Source organism: Chinchilla lanigera, unplaced genomic scaffold (assembly GCF_000276665.1).
Source record: "Chinchilla lanigera isolate Chin_1 unplaced genomic scaffold, ChiLan1.0 scaffold00036, whole genome shotgun sequence".
Taxonomy (NCBI): domain Eukaryota; kingdom Metazoa; phylum Chordata; class Mammalia; order Rodentia; family Chinchillidae; genus Chinchilla; species Chinchilla lanigera.
Window position 1 is genome coordinate 512,540 of NW_004955437.1, and position 13,135 is coordinate 525,674.

A 13,135-nucleotide genomic window follows, 5' to 3' on the forward strand; every position below is an offset into this window, starting at 1 on the left:
TGACCCCAAAGAGGATGGAGCTGTCACTACCCGGCCCCAGAAGTTGCACCCCACTTTTCTCCATCCCAGTGATGGGCACAGATTCGGGGCAAGCCTGAGGCCCGGGGATACAGCTCGGTGGCACAATCACCTGCCTGGCAAGGGCGAAGTCCTGAGTTCAATTCCTGGTACAAAAAAAAAAAAAAAAGCCCAACCCTCTTCAGTAGACAACTTGTCCAGATGTGGCACAGCCTGACCTCTGAGTAAAGCTCGGAGGGGAGCGGGGCCCTAGCCATGGTCCGTATACAGAACCATGGACGGAGTATCGGGTGCAGCCTAAGCTCTCACACACCTCCCAGAACCCCTGCCTCTCCTGAGCCCTGCACCCCTCTTTTCAGGGCCTTTCCCCAGATCCCTTTTCTTTCTTTCTTTTTTTTTTTTTTGGTCTGTTTTGAGACAGGGTCTCCCTGTGCAGTTCAGGCTGGCCTTGAGCTCACTGTGTAGCCCAGGCTGGTCTCGAACTCGCCTCAACCTCCTGAGTGCTGGGATTACAGGCATGCGCCACCACACCCGGCTCCAACTCCCTTTGCTAAACCCTTAACTACCCCCTTACCGGAGGGTCCCTGCCTCAGCTGGCCCAGTGTACCCCACTCCTGTGTGCAGCTGTAAAGTAGGGCTGGGCCCTGAGCCAGCTGTGGCCACAGCTGCTTGCTGTCTGATTGCAGAACATGGCTACGGAGCTGTTTACAGAGGACTTGGGGTGGAGGTCACATCAGTTGTGCTGGGAAGCCACCTTCTCCCGGGCTGTGCCCTGAGGGCAGCCCTGTCCTGCCCGGTCAGGAGGCGCTGGGAGAGGAGGGGTGACAGAGAAGGGAGCTGCCGCTGCCTGGGCCTTTTCTGTCCTCCCCTGCGAGGCCCTCCTCTGCATTCCTGTCCTTAGGTTCTGGAGCCACCCCTGAACTCAGAGCGCAGGGTTTTCCTTTTTGAGTCAGGTCTCGCTATGGAGCCCAGGCTGGCCTTGAACTCACAGTGGTCCTCTGGCCTCAGCCTCCTCAGGGCCGGGATTGCAGGCGTGCGCCGCTGTGCCTGGCTCATATGAGAATTCTTGTTTTTATCACAAGCCAGCTCAAGTTGGCCCCCTTTCCTCGCAACCATAGAGGTCCTCTGCGGCCGTCCAGCTGCGCTCTGGGCCAGCCACTTGGCCTCTTCCCTTGGGCTCTCATCTGTGAAATGGAGCCGATAGCAGCGTTCTGAGCCTACCATGCCACTGGGGCTTGAGTCAGAACAGTGTTGTGACGCTAGGTGCTCCCACACGGGGACCCCCCCTCCACCTTCTGCAGCCTTGGCGGGGACTGGTCCTCGGAAGGAGGGCATAGGCTCTGCTGGATGCTCCAGGCCGGCCAGCCCGCCCTACCTGTAAGTGAAACCACCCCAAAAAGGAACGAAAACCTCGAGCAAGTCACTTCCGCCTCACTTCGGTCCTCGGCGGTCCCAGAGGGCGTATCAGGCAGGGACTGGCATGCTCCTCTTGGAGACACAGTCGTTCCAATGAGCTCCTCTCAGCTGGGCTGGCGAGGGACCCGCTGTCCCAGGTTGACAGACTTGGTTCTGACTGCAGAAAGGTCAGGGCCCCCGTTTTCTTGATGGATGTCTTCTTGCTCTTTGAAACGCGAACTCCCCAAGGCCAGCCAGACCGGTGCATTTCCGAAACGGCCGACCCTGTGGGTTGGGACATGTGACGGGACTTGACGGAGAGATCAAGCAGGGCCCACGACAGCCCCAGCGGAAGACGGATGGCGGGGCTCAGGATAAAAGCGGTGGCCCAGGGCCGTGGCTGGGTCTCGGGCCATGCTGCTCCTCGGGCTGCTGCTGCTGGCGCTGCTGGCTGGCGCCCGCCTGCTGTGGGGCCAGTGGACGCGCAGGGGCCTGCACCTCCCGCCTCTGGCCCCCGGCTTCCTGCACCTGCTGCATCCCAACCTCCCCAGTCACCTGCTCAGCCTCGCCCGCGAGCTCGGACCCATCTACAGGCTGCGCTACGGGCTGCAAGGTGAGCGCCCGCTGCCCGTGTGCCCGCCTGCTTGCAGGCCAGCGGCAGTCCCGCCCTGTGACAGACGCATGACGCGGCTCACTCTCCCGCAGATGTGGTGGTGCTGAACTCCCAGCAGTCCATCGAGGAGGCCATGCTCAGAAAGTGGGTGGACTTTGCCGGCAGACCCCAGCTGCTGAGCTGTAAGGGCCGGGCAGCTTCTTGAGGGAGGAGGGGACTGCAGGAGGCCCTCCCCGGCCCCTGTCCCATCCGGGCGTGTCCCCTGTCCGCAGCCAAGATGGTGTGTCAGCACTGCCCGGACCTGTCGCTGGGGGACTACTCCCTGCTCTGGAAGGCGCACAAGAAACTCTCGCGCTCGGCCCTCCTGCTGGGCACCCGCCACTCCATGGAGCCGCTGGTGCAGCAGCTGGCCCAGGAGTTCTGTGAGGTGAGGCTGAGCGCCCCGGTCCTGCCCGACTCTTCCCGCCATGCCCCTCCATCCTCCCGGCCCGTGCAGCTCCTGTTCCTTCCACAGCGCCTGGGAGCCCGGGCCGGCGCCCCTGTGGACATCCACAAGGAGTTCTCCCTGCTCACCTGTGGCATCATCTGCTACCTCACCTTTGGAAGCAAGGTCAGGCCAGCCTGCACCCCTAGAGCCTTCCCGAGCCTTCCCGGTCCAGAACTGAAAGCCTTATTTCCGGGCAGGAGGACACTTTGGTCCAGAACATACACAGCTGTGTCCAGGACTTGATGAATGCCTGGGAGCACTGGTCCATCCAAATTCTGGAGATCGTCCCCTTTCTCAGGGTGAGGCGGAGCCCACATGCCCCTGGGCCCTGGGGGAGGCGGGCTTGGGAACGGGCTCCCTGCGGCAGCTGACCGCCCCTCCCAGTTCTTCCCCAACCCAGGTGTCCGGAGGCTGAAGCAGGTGGTGGAGGCCAGGGACCACATCGTACAGCAGCAGCTGCGGCAGCACAAAGTGAGCCCCGCGCAGGGACCGGGACCCCCGGGCCGCAGCTGGAGGGCCTGGCCTGCTGTGCTTGGCCTGCTGCTCTCGCCCTCGCCCGCGGGCTGAGGACTCGGCCCGTCCCCCTCCGCAGGAGAGTCTGGTGGCCGGGCAGTGGAGGGACATGCTAGACTACATGCTCCAAGGGCTGGGGCAGTCCAGAAAGGACTGGGGCTCCGGACAGCTCAGGGAAGGACACGTGCACATGGCCATGGTGGACCTCTTCATCGGCGGCACGGAGACCACGGCCACCACGCTCTCCTGGGCTGTGGCTTTCCTGCTCCACCACCCCGAGGTGCGCCCGGGGCTCTTTCCTGCGGGTTTGGCCAGGGCTGCAGGGGCCCGGCCTGCTCTGCTCTGCCCGGGCTGGGGCTGGGGTGCTGGGTGGCTGGGCACAGCTTGGGCCCTGGACTCCAGCCTTGGCCCCGCTCCTAGATGCAGCGACGTCTCCAGGAGGAGCTGGACCTCGAGCTGGGGCCTGGTTGCTCTGCCTCCCAGCTCCCCTACAAAGACCGCATGCGGCTGCCCTTGCTCAACGCCACCATAGCAGAGGTGCTGCGCCTGCGGCCCGTGGTGCCCCTGGCCCTGCCCCACCGTACCACCCGGCCCAGCAGGTGACTCCGAGGCCTGGGGCGCTGAGGAAGGCCTGACGGGTCCTGGCCCGCCCCTGACCCCACTTTTCCTCAGCATCTTTGGCTATGACATTCCCAAGGACACGACAATCATCCCTAACATCCAAGGTGCCAACTTGGACGCGGCGGTGTGGGAAAGGCCCCACGAGTTCTGGCCCGGTACGTGGGGAGCTGCGGGAGGTGCGGGTCGGTGCGGGCGGTCCTGCCGCCGCCGCCACCAGCAGCCTGCTCTCCTCTCCGCCCGCAGACCGCTTCCTGCAGCCGGGCAGGTGCCCCCGGGAGCTGGCCTTTGGCTGCGGGGCGCGCGTGTGCCTGGGCGAGCCCCTGGCGCGCCTGGAGCTCTTCGTGGTGCTGAGCCACCTGCTCCAGGCCTTCACAGTGCTGCCGCTGGAGGGCGCCCTGCCCTCTCTGCAGCCTCAGCCCCACAGCGGCGTCAACCTCCTCATGCAGCCCTTTCAGGTACAGCTGCAGCCCCGGGGTCTGGGGGCCCCGGGCCCGGGCCAGGGCCAGTGACGCGCAGGACCAGAGCAGCCGGGGCCTCCAAGTCTCCTTTATTGCTCCCATACAAATCCCTCCCCCCTGTAAACATGGTGCTGTGAGATCGCGGGCAGAGGCCTCCTGGAGCTTCTCGGGCGCGACCCCTCAGTGCTCGGCAGTCCTACCGGGGTGCAGGAGGTGGGCGGGCGCTCAGCCTCCCCGGGCGGGGGGCCGGTAGCCTCTCGGTCGCAGCTTCATTTCCGTGAAGGGCACGGAGAAGTCGAAGCCCTTCCAGTGGTACCAGCTCACGCCCTGGGGAAGCCGGCCACGAGGTCAGACCGGGGTCCCCTCCGGGGCGGCTCTCGGAAACGCACCGCTTGCCTCCCTGTGCCTTCCCACCGCTCGGCCCCCGGGTGCTGAGCCCCCAAGCCGACCCGTCCACCCAATAAACCACCTTCCAGAGACGGCCGGCGTCCGTGCTCCCACCTGCCCGCCCGGCGCCCGGAGCCCGGAGCCCCCGCCCGCGCAGCAGAGCCCTCACCTGGTGGTCCACCGTGCTGCCGTACAGCCCGTTGAGGTTGGCGTAGTGGCAGTTCCTGTACCACCAGGCCCCGCGGTAGGAGACGGCGCAGGAGATGAGCAGATTGTTGGGGTCCCGATCGCGGGCGGAGAACACACTGCCGCTGTGGTAGCTCATGGAGTCCCCTGCGCGGCGTGCGGGAGGAGTGAGGCGGCGCCCTGCGCCCGCGCCGCCCGGGGCCGGGGACCGCGCTTACCCGCCGTGCCGTGGAAGCCCTCCAGGTGCAGGCGGTAGTGCTGGGCGGCCGAGTCCACCCGGAAGGAGTCGTACTGGGCGAACGCGGCCTCATCCCCGGCCCGGAGGTCCACGCGCAGGGAGTAGTCGCCGGCCTGGGTCAGGCTGTGCAGGGCCTCGTTGCCTGCGGGGGGTGCCTCGTCAGGGCCCCGCGGTCCGCAGCCCCCCCCGGGTCCCCAGCCCTCCCGGGGAGGCACCGACCCAGCCAGAACTCTCCAGAGATGTTGCCAAAGCCGTGGGCGTAGTCCTCCCAGTCCCTCCAGAAGTCCGTCCGCCCGTCCATGCGCCGCTGGAACACCTGGGGGGCGGCGGCGTCAGTCTCGGCCCTGCCCCCCACGCCGGGCTGCACCGGCTCTACCCACCAGCCAGCCGCCGCCGTCGGTCTCCATGTCGCAGAACACGCTCAGGGGCCGCTCGCGGTTGCCGTTGAGGAAGACGGTGGTGGCCCTGGAGGCGCCGGCGCCGTTCTGCATCTCCTCCCCGCAGTCCCTCGGGAAGGGCACGCGCAGCCCACCTGCGGGAAGCGGGAGCCGTCCCTGCCTGAGCCGCGCGGCCCGGGCCGCCCCACCGCCCGAGGCCCGGCCCTGGTACCCGTGGTGAACGAGGCGGCCACGGGGGGCGTGAGGCTGGCACCCCACACGGCCTGCAGCCGGGCGCTGTAGGGGGTGGAGGGGAAGAGGCCGAGCAGCCGGTGCGAGGTGACCCCAGCGGGCAGCAGGATCTCCTGTGGACGAACGCAGGTCAGGGAGGGGGCACCAGGGAGCCACAGGCAGCTCCCCCACGTCAACCCCGGGAGCGCGTGAGGCGGCGCACCTGGGTCTGTCCGCCAAGCGTGTCCAGACTGAGCAGGTAGCCTGTGGGGGGCACTTGGGGCTCGCTCCAGGTGAGCAGGGCCGTGCGGGGCGTCACCTCCTTGGCCTCCAAGTCCTGCGGGGCCTGCAAGCCTGGGAGGGGAGGTGGGAAGAGACTGGGGTGAGGCCCGGCCCGGCCCCCTCGCGCCTGCCCTCTCCCGCGCTGCCCCGGGCCCCACCGGTGGTGAAGGTGATGCTGGCGGGCGAGGTGAGGTTGCGGCCGCGCAGGCCGCGCACGGTGGCCGTGTAGTTGGTGTGCAGCTCCAGGCTGTGCAGCGGGTAGTCCACGGCGCTGCCCGGGGCCGAGCCCTGGAGCGGCGGGGCTGGGGGCAGGTGGCCACCGTCAGTCCCGCAGCCCCTCACCCGCCCCGCCGCACACCCGCCCCAGCCCCTCCAGAGGCAGCCTCGGCCGCTCACCCCCCGGGGCCGTGACCCGGACGTTGTATTTGTCCACCGGCTTCTGCGGCGGCGTCCAGTGCAGCAGGGCCGAGCCCTCGCTCAGGTTCAGCGCACGCAGCTGGGTGGGGCCGTCGGGCACTGCGGGAAGCCAGGCTCAGAGCGGGCGTCTCCCTGCCTCAGCCTCCCTGAGCCCCACCGGCTCCCGCCCCTGCGCTCCCTCCGGCCCCGCCTGTGCCCGGCTCTCCCTCCCCGGCCCCGGGCGGCCCTCACCCGTGCTGAGGAACCCCGTGAGGGGCTCGCTCTCCTCGAAGCCTCGGACGGAGACCACGGTCACCTCGTAGCGCGCGCCTGGGGTCAGCCCCTGCAGGCTGTGGGTCTGGGCCCGGCCGTCCACCTGCACACTCTGCGGCTCCCCTGGAAATGAGGCGGGAGCTGGAGGTCACCCCGGGTCCCAGGGCAGCTGGACGGTGGGTGGGACGCCGGGGTGGAGAAACCGGAGCCAGCAAGGGCGGGGCCGAAGGTGTCACCTCCATCCGCCAGCTGGTAGGAAACTTTGAAGCTGTCCACCCTGGACGGCGGCGGCGTCCAGCCGACCTTGGCTGACGTCTCCCGGATGTCGCTGAACTGGAGGTCACGGGGGCTCTCCAGAACTGGGCGCAGGGGCAAGGAAGGATGGTGGGCGCAGGGGCAGGGGGTGGCTGCCCCAGGGGTTCCCACACCTCCTCCTCCCTGGGCCCCCACCCTCGGCTCCAGAAGCGGCCAGCGCCCCTTCCCTCCCAGGGGCCTCCAGGCTCCTCCAGGCGCCCCACCCCCGGCCCCAAGGATCTGCGGTGCGGGCCTGTGCCAGCTCGGCGCCTACCTGGGCTCAGGGTGCGGGCGGTGCCCTGGATGCTGCCCGCCTTGTGAGGCCCGCGCAGCCCGTAGAGAGTCAGGCTGTACAGGGTCCCGGGCCGCAGGTCCCGGAGCACGGCCGAGCGCCGGGTCCCGGGCACCATCAGCTCCCGCTGCAGCGCGGGACGAAGGTGCGGCGCCAGCGTGCTTGGCAGCGTCGGCACGCCGAAGCGGAGCAGGAAGGAATCGAAGGCCCCCAGGGGCGCCTCCCAGTTGAGTCGCAGGGAGCTGGTGGTCACGTCAGTCACCGACAGCTGGGCCAGCCGTGGCCCCGGGTCCCCAGGGGTCTGGCCGGCAGGAGGGGGTCCTGTGCGGAGCGGGTGCCAGAGGAGGATTTGGACACGGACACGCGGCAGTGCGGTGGCCGGGGGCCGGCGCCTCACACCTCCCAGCCCCGGTCCCTCCCCCTCAGCACGGAGGACAGGACGTGCAGGGCTGTGTCCAGGGCCAAGGTGCGGGTGCCGCCTCCCCGAGCACCCTTCCTGCTCTCGCCCCCGTGGCCCCCTTCGCCTCCCCAAGCCCAGACGGGGACGGCCCGGGCCTGGTACCTGTGGTGCCCTCTGCCGAGCTGGGCCCCCAGCGCTGTCCTGCACGCAGCCCATAGAGCAAGAACTTGTAGGATGTGCCAGGCTGCAGGCCAGAGATGAGGACCTTGTTCTGGTCGCCATCCACGAGCAACGCCTGGGGCTGCCCGTCTGCATCCTTGTACTGCATCACGAAGGAGTCGAAGGGGCCCCGGGCCACGCTCCACGAGAGGCGCAGGGAGTCCGGCGTGGCCTCCGTCACGGCCAGCAGCCCCAGGCGAGGGGCTTCAGGGGGCTCCGGGGCGGGGGTGTCCTCCGCCGGGGCTGTGAGGAGAGGCCGGGGGAGAAGGTGAGCAGGGGAGGGGGCTCTGCCTGTTCCCTCTTGCCCCCCAAAGAAGGGCTCCAGGATGGCCCAAGGCCGGGGGAGGGCTTCAGCAGCCGGGGAGAGAAGGGAGCGACCCGGAGGGGCAGGGTCTGCAGACCAGAAAACAGCAGGGCCCGAACTTCACCAGAGATTCAAGGACAGGCACGAAAAGAGAAAAACCAGGTAAAGAATGGCACCGAAGGACCTTGGGATTTGCACCAAGAGACCAGAAAAAGAGCTGGCAGGCAGCACCCAGAGAGAAGCCAGGGCCCAGTGCTACACCACCACCTCCAATAGAATACAGGGGATGCAAGGGGGGCCGGCTGCCTGTAAGACCCTGTACGCTCACACCCACGCCCAGACAGACACACCCATCCACACGCGTGACCCTCGGGGGTCACTCTTCACTCCAGGGCCGCTGTAGAGTGCAACAGACACCCACACACCCTAACACTAAGCCAGCCGCGAACAGACACCCACCCACCCCAAAGATAAAGCCTTAAAATATGCATCAAGGACAAGTCAGCAGAAAAAAAGGAGCTACATGTAGACCACCAGAAGAACTGACATGAGGCGGAGATGCCCGGAAGCTAGTCTGGTTACAAGTTCCGGGTGAAGGGTCACTCACCCCCTACAAAAGCATCTCACAGCAAAGGGCCCCAAGTCCTCCACCTTTCCAGAGCCGCTCCCCCGATTCCCTCTTATTGGAATGGCTTTCTGCCTTCTCCTCCCCGCCCCTTTCTTTTCCTCTTTACAAATAAAGTGTTTTCCTTTCCTTAAACTTTGTTCCTCTCGTTGTTTATTGAGGCTGAGTTTTCAATCCGGGGGTGCTGCTTGGACAGCAGGGCATGGTGCTCCTCCCCCAACAGCAGCACGCTGAGGTGCTTCCAGGACCTCCCCTCTCTTGAACCGGCTGTGTCCCTGCTGTTAGGGTTTCTGTCTGGAAGGCCCCTCAAAGCCTCATGCGATCACAGCGGGCACTTTTGAGGGGTGAATGGATCACAGATCGTGATATTCGCCAGTGGATTCGTCCATGGACGAGTTTATAGCTAAACCTGATACCAGGAGGTCAAGCCAGGCTGGAGGAGGTGGTCCCTAGGGGCGTGGCCAAGAAGGGCCTCTCCCTCCTCCTCCCTTGATCCCTCTCTGCCTCCCAGCGCCCTGCCTGGAGCTGTCTGCCCTCTGCCATGCCGCCCCGCCTTGGAGCCAGCCGGCCATGGGCCGAAGCCTCTACACACCGCGAACCAAGATAAACCCCTCCTCCTTTTGAGTTGTGGGTGTCAGTGGGTGTTGTGTCTTGGCAACAAGAACGTGACTAAGACACCTGCCCGGGCATGAACTCCTGCCACCCCGGGGTCTCCCCTCAGAAGGGCCCTGCCATAGCCTTTACTGCTTCCTTCCTGCTCCTCCGCAGCACCTGCATCTGGATCACACACTTGATTCCCCTTCCTGCTGAGTGTGCCCTAGGCCCCGGCCCCGGCTGTCTATGCGGCTCTACCCAGCCCATCCAGGGTGGGCCTGGCACTTGCTGGGCTGGGGCACGCGGTGCCCCTCCTGAGGACAGAGCTGGCTGGGGACTGGGACTGGCCCACGCCCCGGGCTCGGCGCGGCTTCCAGAAGCGAAGCCCACTCCCCGCGTGCAGCCGCCCGGTGGGCTTGTGTCCCCCGCGCAGTGTTCTCCACGTGAGAATTGCTCCCGCCTCACCATGCAGGGTGTGTGCGCCCTGCTGGGCGAGGCCACGCGGCTAGAGGCAAAGCTGCTGCGACCGGAGGAGGCAGGAGGCTCACGGTGGGCACAGGGCGGGCTCTGGGGAGCAGGGGCCCACGGCCGGTGGGGTCTGGCCTGGCTCCCGCTTTTGGCCAACCAGTGAGCAGCGGCGGAGGACGCGGCAGGGACCTCCTCCTTCCCCGGGCTCTGCCTGCGGCTCCTTTCTCCCGCCTGCCCGCTCCGCCTGGAGGCCCGCGAGAGCCTCTGCGCCTTCCCGCTGGCCGGGGCCAAGCAGACAGCCTCACCTGTGGCCCCCAGGGCAGAGACGGGCCCCGCGCGCTGTCCGCCGGCTAGCCCGAAGAGCAGGAACCTGTACGTCCTGCCCGGCTCCAGGCCCTCCACGGTGACCTCACGCTGGTCCGCGGCCACGGGCACTGCCTGCAGCTGTCCATCTGCGTCCCTGTACTGGACCAGGAAGGAGTCGAAGGAGCCCTGGGCCACCGTCCAGGCCAGCCGCAGGGAGTCTGAGGTCTCCTCACTGACGACCAACTCCCCCAGGCGGGGTGGGGGCTGCGCAGTCTCCTCCAGGGGAGCTGTGAAGAGGGTCGGGGAGACTCCCGGTCAGGGCTGCCTGCTGGAGGGCCTGGGAACACAGCCAGACCTCCCTCCCGAGGCTGCTGACCAGCCCTTCCTGCCCCAGCCGCTCCCGCTGTGATCAAGGGTACAGTGAATTCATAAAGGATCGTCTCGCTAATGAGAGATGTCTAAGGAATGATTTTTTTGAAAGGGCCGAGAGGGCTGGAGATCAAGCTCAGCGGCACAGCGCCCGCCTGGCAAGCACAAGGTCCTGAGTTTGGTTCCCAGTACCAAAAAAAAAAAAAAATTAAATAAAGGCTGAGGGGCTGAGACAGGAGGCTCACTGTGAGTTCAAGGCCAGCCCGAACGGCACAGTGAGACCTAGGCTCAAAAAAACCAAAAAAAAAAAAACCAAAAAGGGCTGGGGATGTAGCTCCTTAGGGAGGCCACGGTTTAATCCTTGGTAGTGAGAAAAACAAGAGAGAGGGGCTCGCGGGGGTGCAGAGAGACCCCTGATCTCCTTTGACCTTCAGTCTCTGAGCACAGCTGTGGCCAGAACTGAGGCTCCCGCAGCCACACCCCAAGGAGGCGAGCGGGGCTGAGGCCAGGGGCGGGTGCCTACCGCCGCCCAGCGGGACATGGTCCCCGCCGCCACTGCCTCCCCAGCCAGCACTAACACTGGGCCAGGTGTGGAGGGGTGCAAGGGGGAAGGTGGGAGGGGCACGCAGGGAGACGCCCCCCAGGGTGGGGTGGGGGGTCCACAGCTGGGGGCCGGGGCTGCGGGCCGGGCATGCAGGCCCCAAGTACAGATCCAGGGCAGAGAGAGGAGGATGGAGCGAGCGTCCCAGCCCCGCCCGGCCGGCCCAGGTGACTCACGGTGCTGGGAGCGCGGGGGTCAGTGACCCGCCCCACCCCTTGCTGGGGCCGAGTCCAGGCACAAGAGGACAGCGGATTTTTCCGCAGTCCTTGCAGCCAAGCTCTGCCTCACTTTCCACCCCGCCCGGGCTGGGGTGGAGGCGGGGGATGGGCAGGCTGAGGGCGGGGGTGGGGGTGGGGTGCGGTTATTCATCGCCACCAAACAGGGGGGGAGGCCAGGCGGAGGGCACGGCCACACCACCGGGCGTGGGGTCTGACTGCGCTCTGCCTGGCCCAAAGCCTGGGCTCCGCCCTCCCTCCTCGCGTCCCCAGGGGAAGGACACCGTGCTCCCTGCAGGCTCAGGGTCGCGTCCCGCACATCGGAGGGACTTGCTTCTGTTGTGTGAGCATGCTGCCAACACTGAGACGGAATAAATGTCCGGGCAGGCCGAAGACAGAAGTAGCAGGCGCTGGGCTCACCTGTGGTGCCGGTGGCGGAGACGGGGCCCAGCCGCTTCCTGCCCGCCAGGCCGTAGAGCAGGAACTTGTATCTCGTACTCGGCTCCAGGCCGGGCACGGTGACCTGGCGCTGGTCTGCGGCCACCGGCACCGTCTGGGGCTGCCCGTCCTTGTCCTTGTACTGGATCACGAAGGAGTCAAAGTCGCCCTCGAGGACGGCCCACGAGAGCCCCAAGGAGTGAGGGGTGGCATCGGTCGCTGTCAGCTCCCCCAGGCGGGGAGAGGGCTTCACGTCGGGGACTGGAAAACAGGGGGAGGCGCAGAGCCTGACCACGGCAACGAAAGCACAGTCGCTTCTTGCAGCAGGGCTGTGGCTCTGGGGTCTTGGGGGGAGCAGGGAGGAGGCAGCAAAGAAAACCAGTGTCCCGGGACGTAGTGGGCAGGGCAGTGTGAGAGAAGGGGGCTCAGGTGTGGATTTTGCGCACCCAGGAAACAGGTGCATCACCGCGCCGCGGTCCTGCAGTCCGCGAGTCGGGGCAGAAACATGAAATCCCACCAACTGCCACAAGGGTGACGCCTGGCCAAGAGCCCCAGGGCCAGGGCCCTCACTCACGGGTCTTGGTGTCCACGGAAACCGGGCCATGGCGCTTTCCATCCTGGAGTCCGAAGAGCAGGAACTTGTACTTTCGGGCCGGGTGCAGAGCTGGGACAGTGAGCTCGCTGAGGTCCCCACTCACGGGCACCGCCTGGGGCTGCCCCTGTGCGTCCTTGTACTGCACCAGGAAGGAGTCGAAGGGGCCCTGGGCCACGGTCCACGAGAGGCGCACTGTGTCTGAGGTCACTTCGGCCACAGCCAGCTCCCCCAGGCGGAGCTCTGGGGGGGGCTGCGTGGGCAGGGGGTCTGCAACAGAACAGAGCGGGCTAAGGGGATGCAGGACCTGGGGGGCGCGGTCCCAGGCTGGGAAGCAGACGGTCACAAGCTCTGCCCGGGGCACCGTGGCAGGAGTTCGCAGCGCAGTGCCCGGCGCTCTTGCCCAACGACCACCTCCCCAAGTGTGGGACCTGAGGCCGCAGGGGTTAGGGACAAGCTGGCAAAAGCCCAGTTAGCACCTGGGGAAATCAGGTCACAGCCCAAATCTAGAGCGAAGCCTGAGTTACTGAAATCCCAACCAGAAGGCCGAGGATGCAACGGAGCAGGCAATGTGCACCATGGGGCTGCTGACCCAGGAGCCTGGGAGCGCCCAGCGGGCCATGAGCACCACCGAAGGAAGCCAGAACCAGGAGGTCCTGGGCTAAAGCACTGAGACCACCGGGGAACAAGGAAAGACAATGCAGGGGGGGCCAGGGGCCAGGGCCGGGCCTCACTCACCGGTCGCGGCCATGGCGGACACCGGGCCCACGCGCCCGGCCGGGCCCAGCCCGTACAGGTTCAGCTTGTACTTGCGCCCCGGAGCCAGCTCCCGCACGGTGGCCTCCCGCGCCTCGCCCCCCACTCGCAGCACCTGCGGCCGCCCCGCCTCGTCCTTGTACTGGATGCTGAACGCGTCGAAGTGGCCCCGGGCCACCGTCCAGGA

At 66.8% G+C, this 13,135-nt stretch overlaps 2 protein-coding genes across 2 annotated transcripts in view; one reads left to right on the forward strand and one right to left on the reverse strand.

Annotated features, from left to right (window-relative positions):
* Positions 1-512: 512 nt before the first annotated feature.
* Positions 513-4,253, forward strand: LOC102008255 (steroid 21-hydroxylase). The gene is made up of 10 exons (XM_005389407.2): positions 513-2,026; positions 2,119-2,208; positions 2,299-2,453; positions 2,541-2,636; positions 2,711-2,812; positions 2,898-2,984; positions 3,106-3,306; positions 3,447-3,625; positions 3,699-3,802; positions 3,891-4,253. The coding sequence occupies exons 1-10, from the start codon at positions 1,828-1,830 to the stop codon at positions 4,154-4,156; spliced, it is 1,479 nt and encodes a 492-aa protein (XP_005389464.1). The 5' UTR covers positions 513-1,827; the 3' UTR covers positions 4,157-4,253.
* Positions 4,174-13,135, reverse strand: part of Tnxb (tenascin XB) — a gene marked incomplete in the record, with an annotated part of 44,476 nt that continues 35,514 nt past the window's right edge. The window contains 17 exon segments of the mRNA XM_013516898.1: positions 4,174-4,432; positions 4,662-4,825; positions 4,897-5,058; positions 5,136-5,232; positions 5,297-5,448; positions 5,526-5,658; positions 5,748-5,878; positions 5,965-6,108; positions 6,203-6,322; positions 6,455-6,598; positions 6,712-6,834; positions 7,044-7,382; positions 7,624-7,923; positions 9,977-10,264; positions 11,583-11,861; positions 12,175-12,462; positions 12,931-13,133. Of these exon segments, the coding sequence (XP_013372352.1) occupies positions 4,331-4,432; positions 4,662-4,825; positions 4,897-5,058; positions 5,136-5,232; positions 5,297-5,448; positions 5,526-5,658; positions 5,748-5,878; positions 5,965-6,108; positions 6,203-6,322; positions 6,455-6,598; positions 6,712-6,834; positions 7,044-7,382; positions 7,624-7,923; positions 9,977-10,264; positions 11,583-11,861; positions 12,175-12,462; positions 12,931-13,133 (3,169 nt within the window).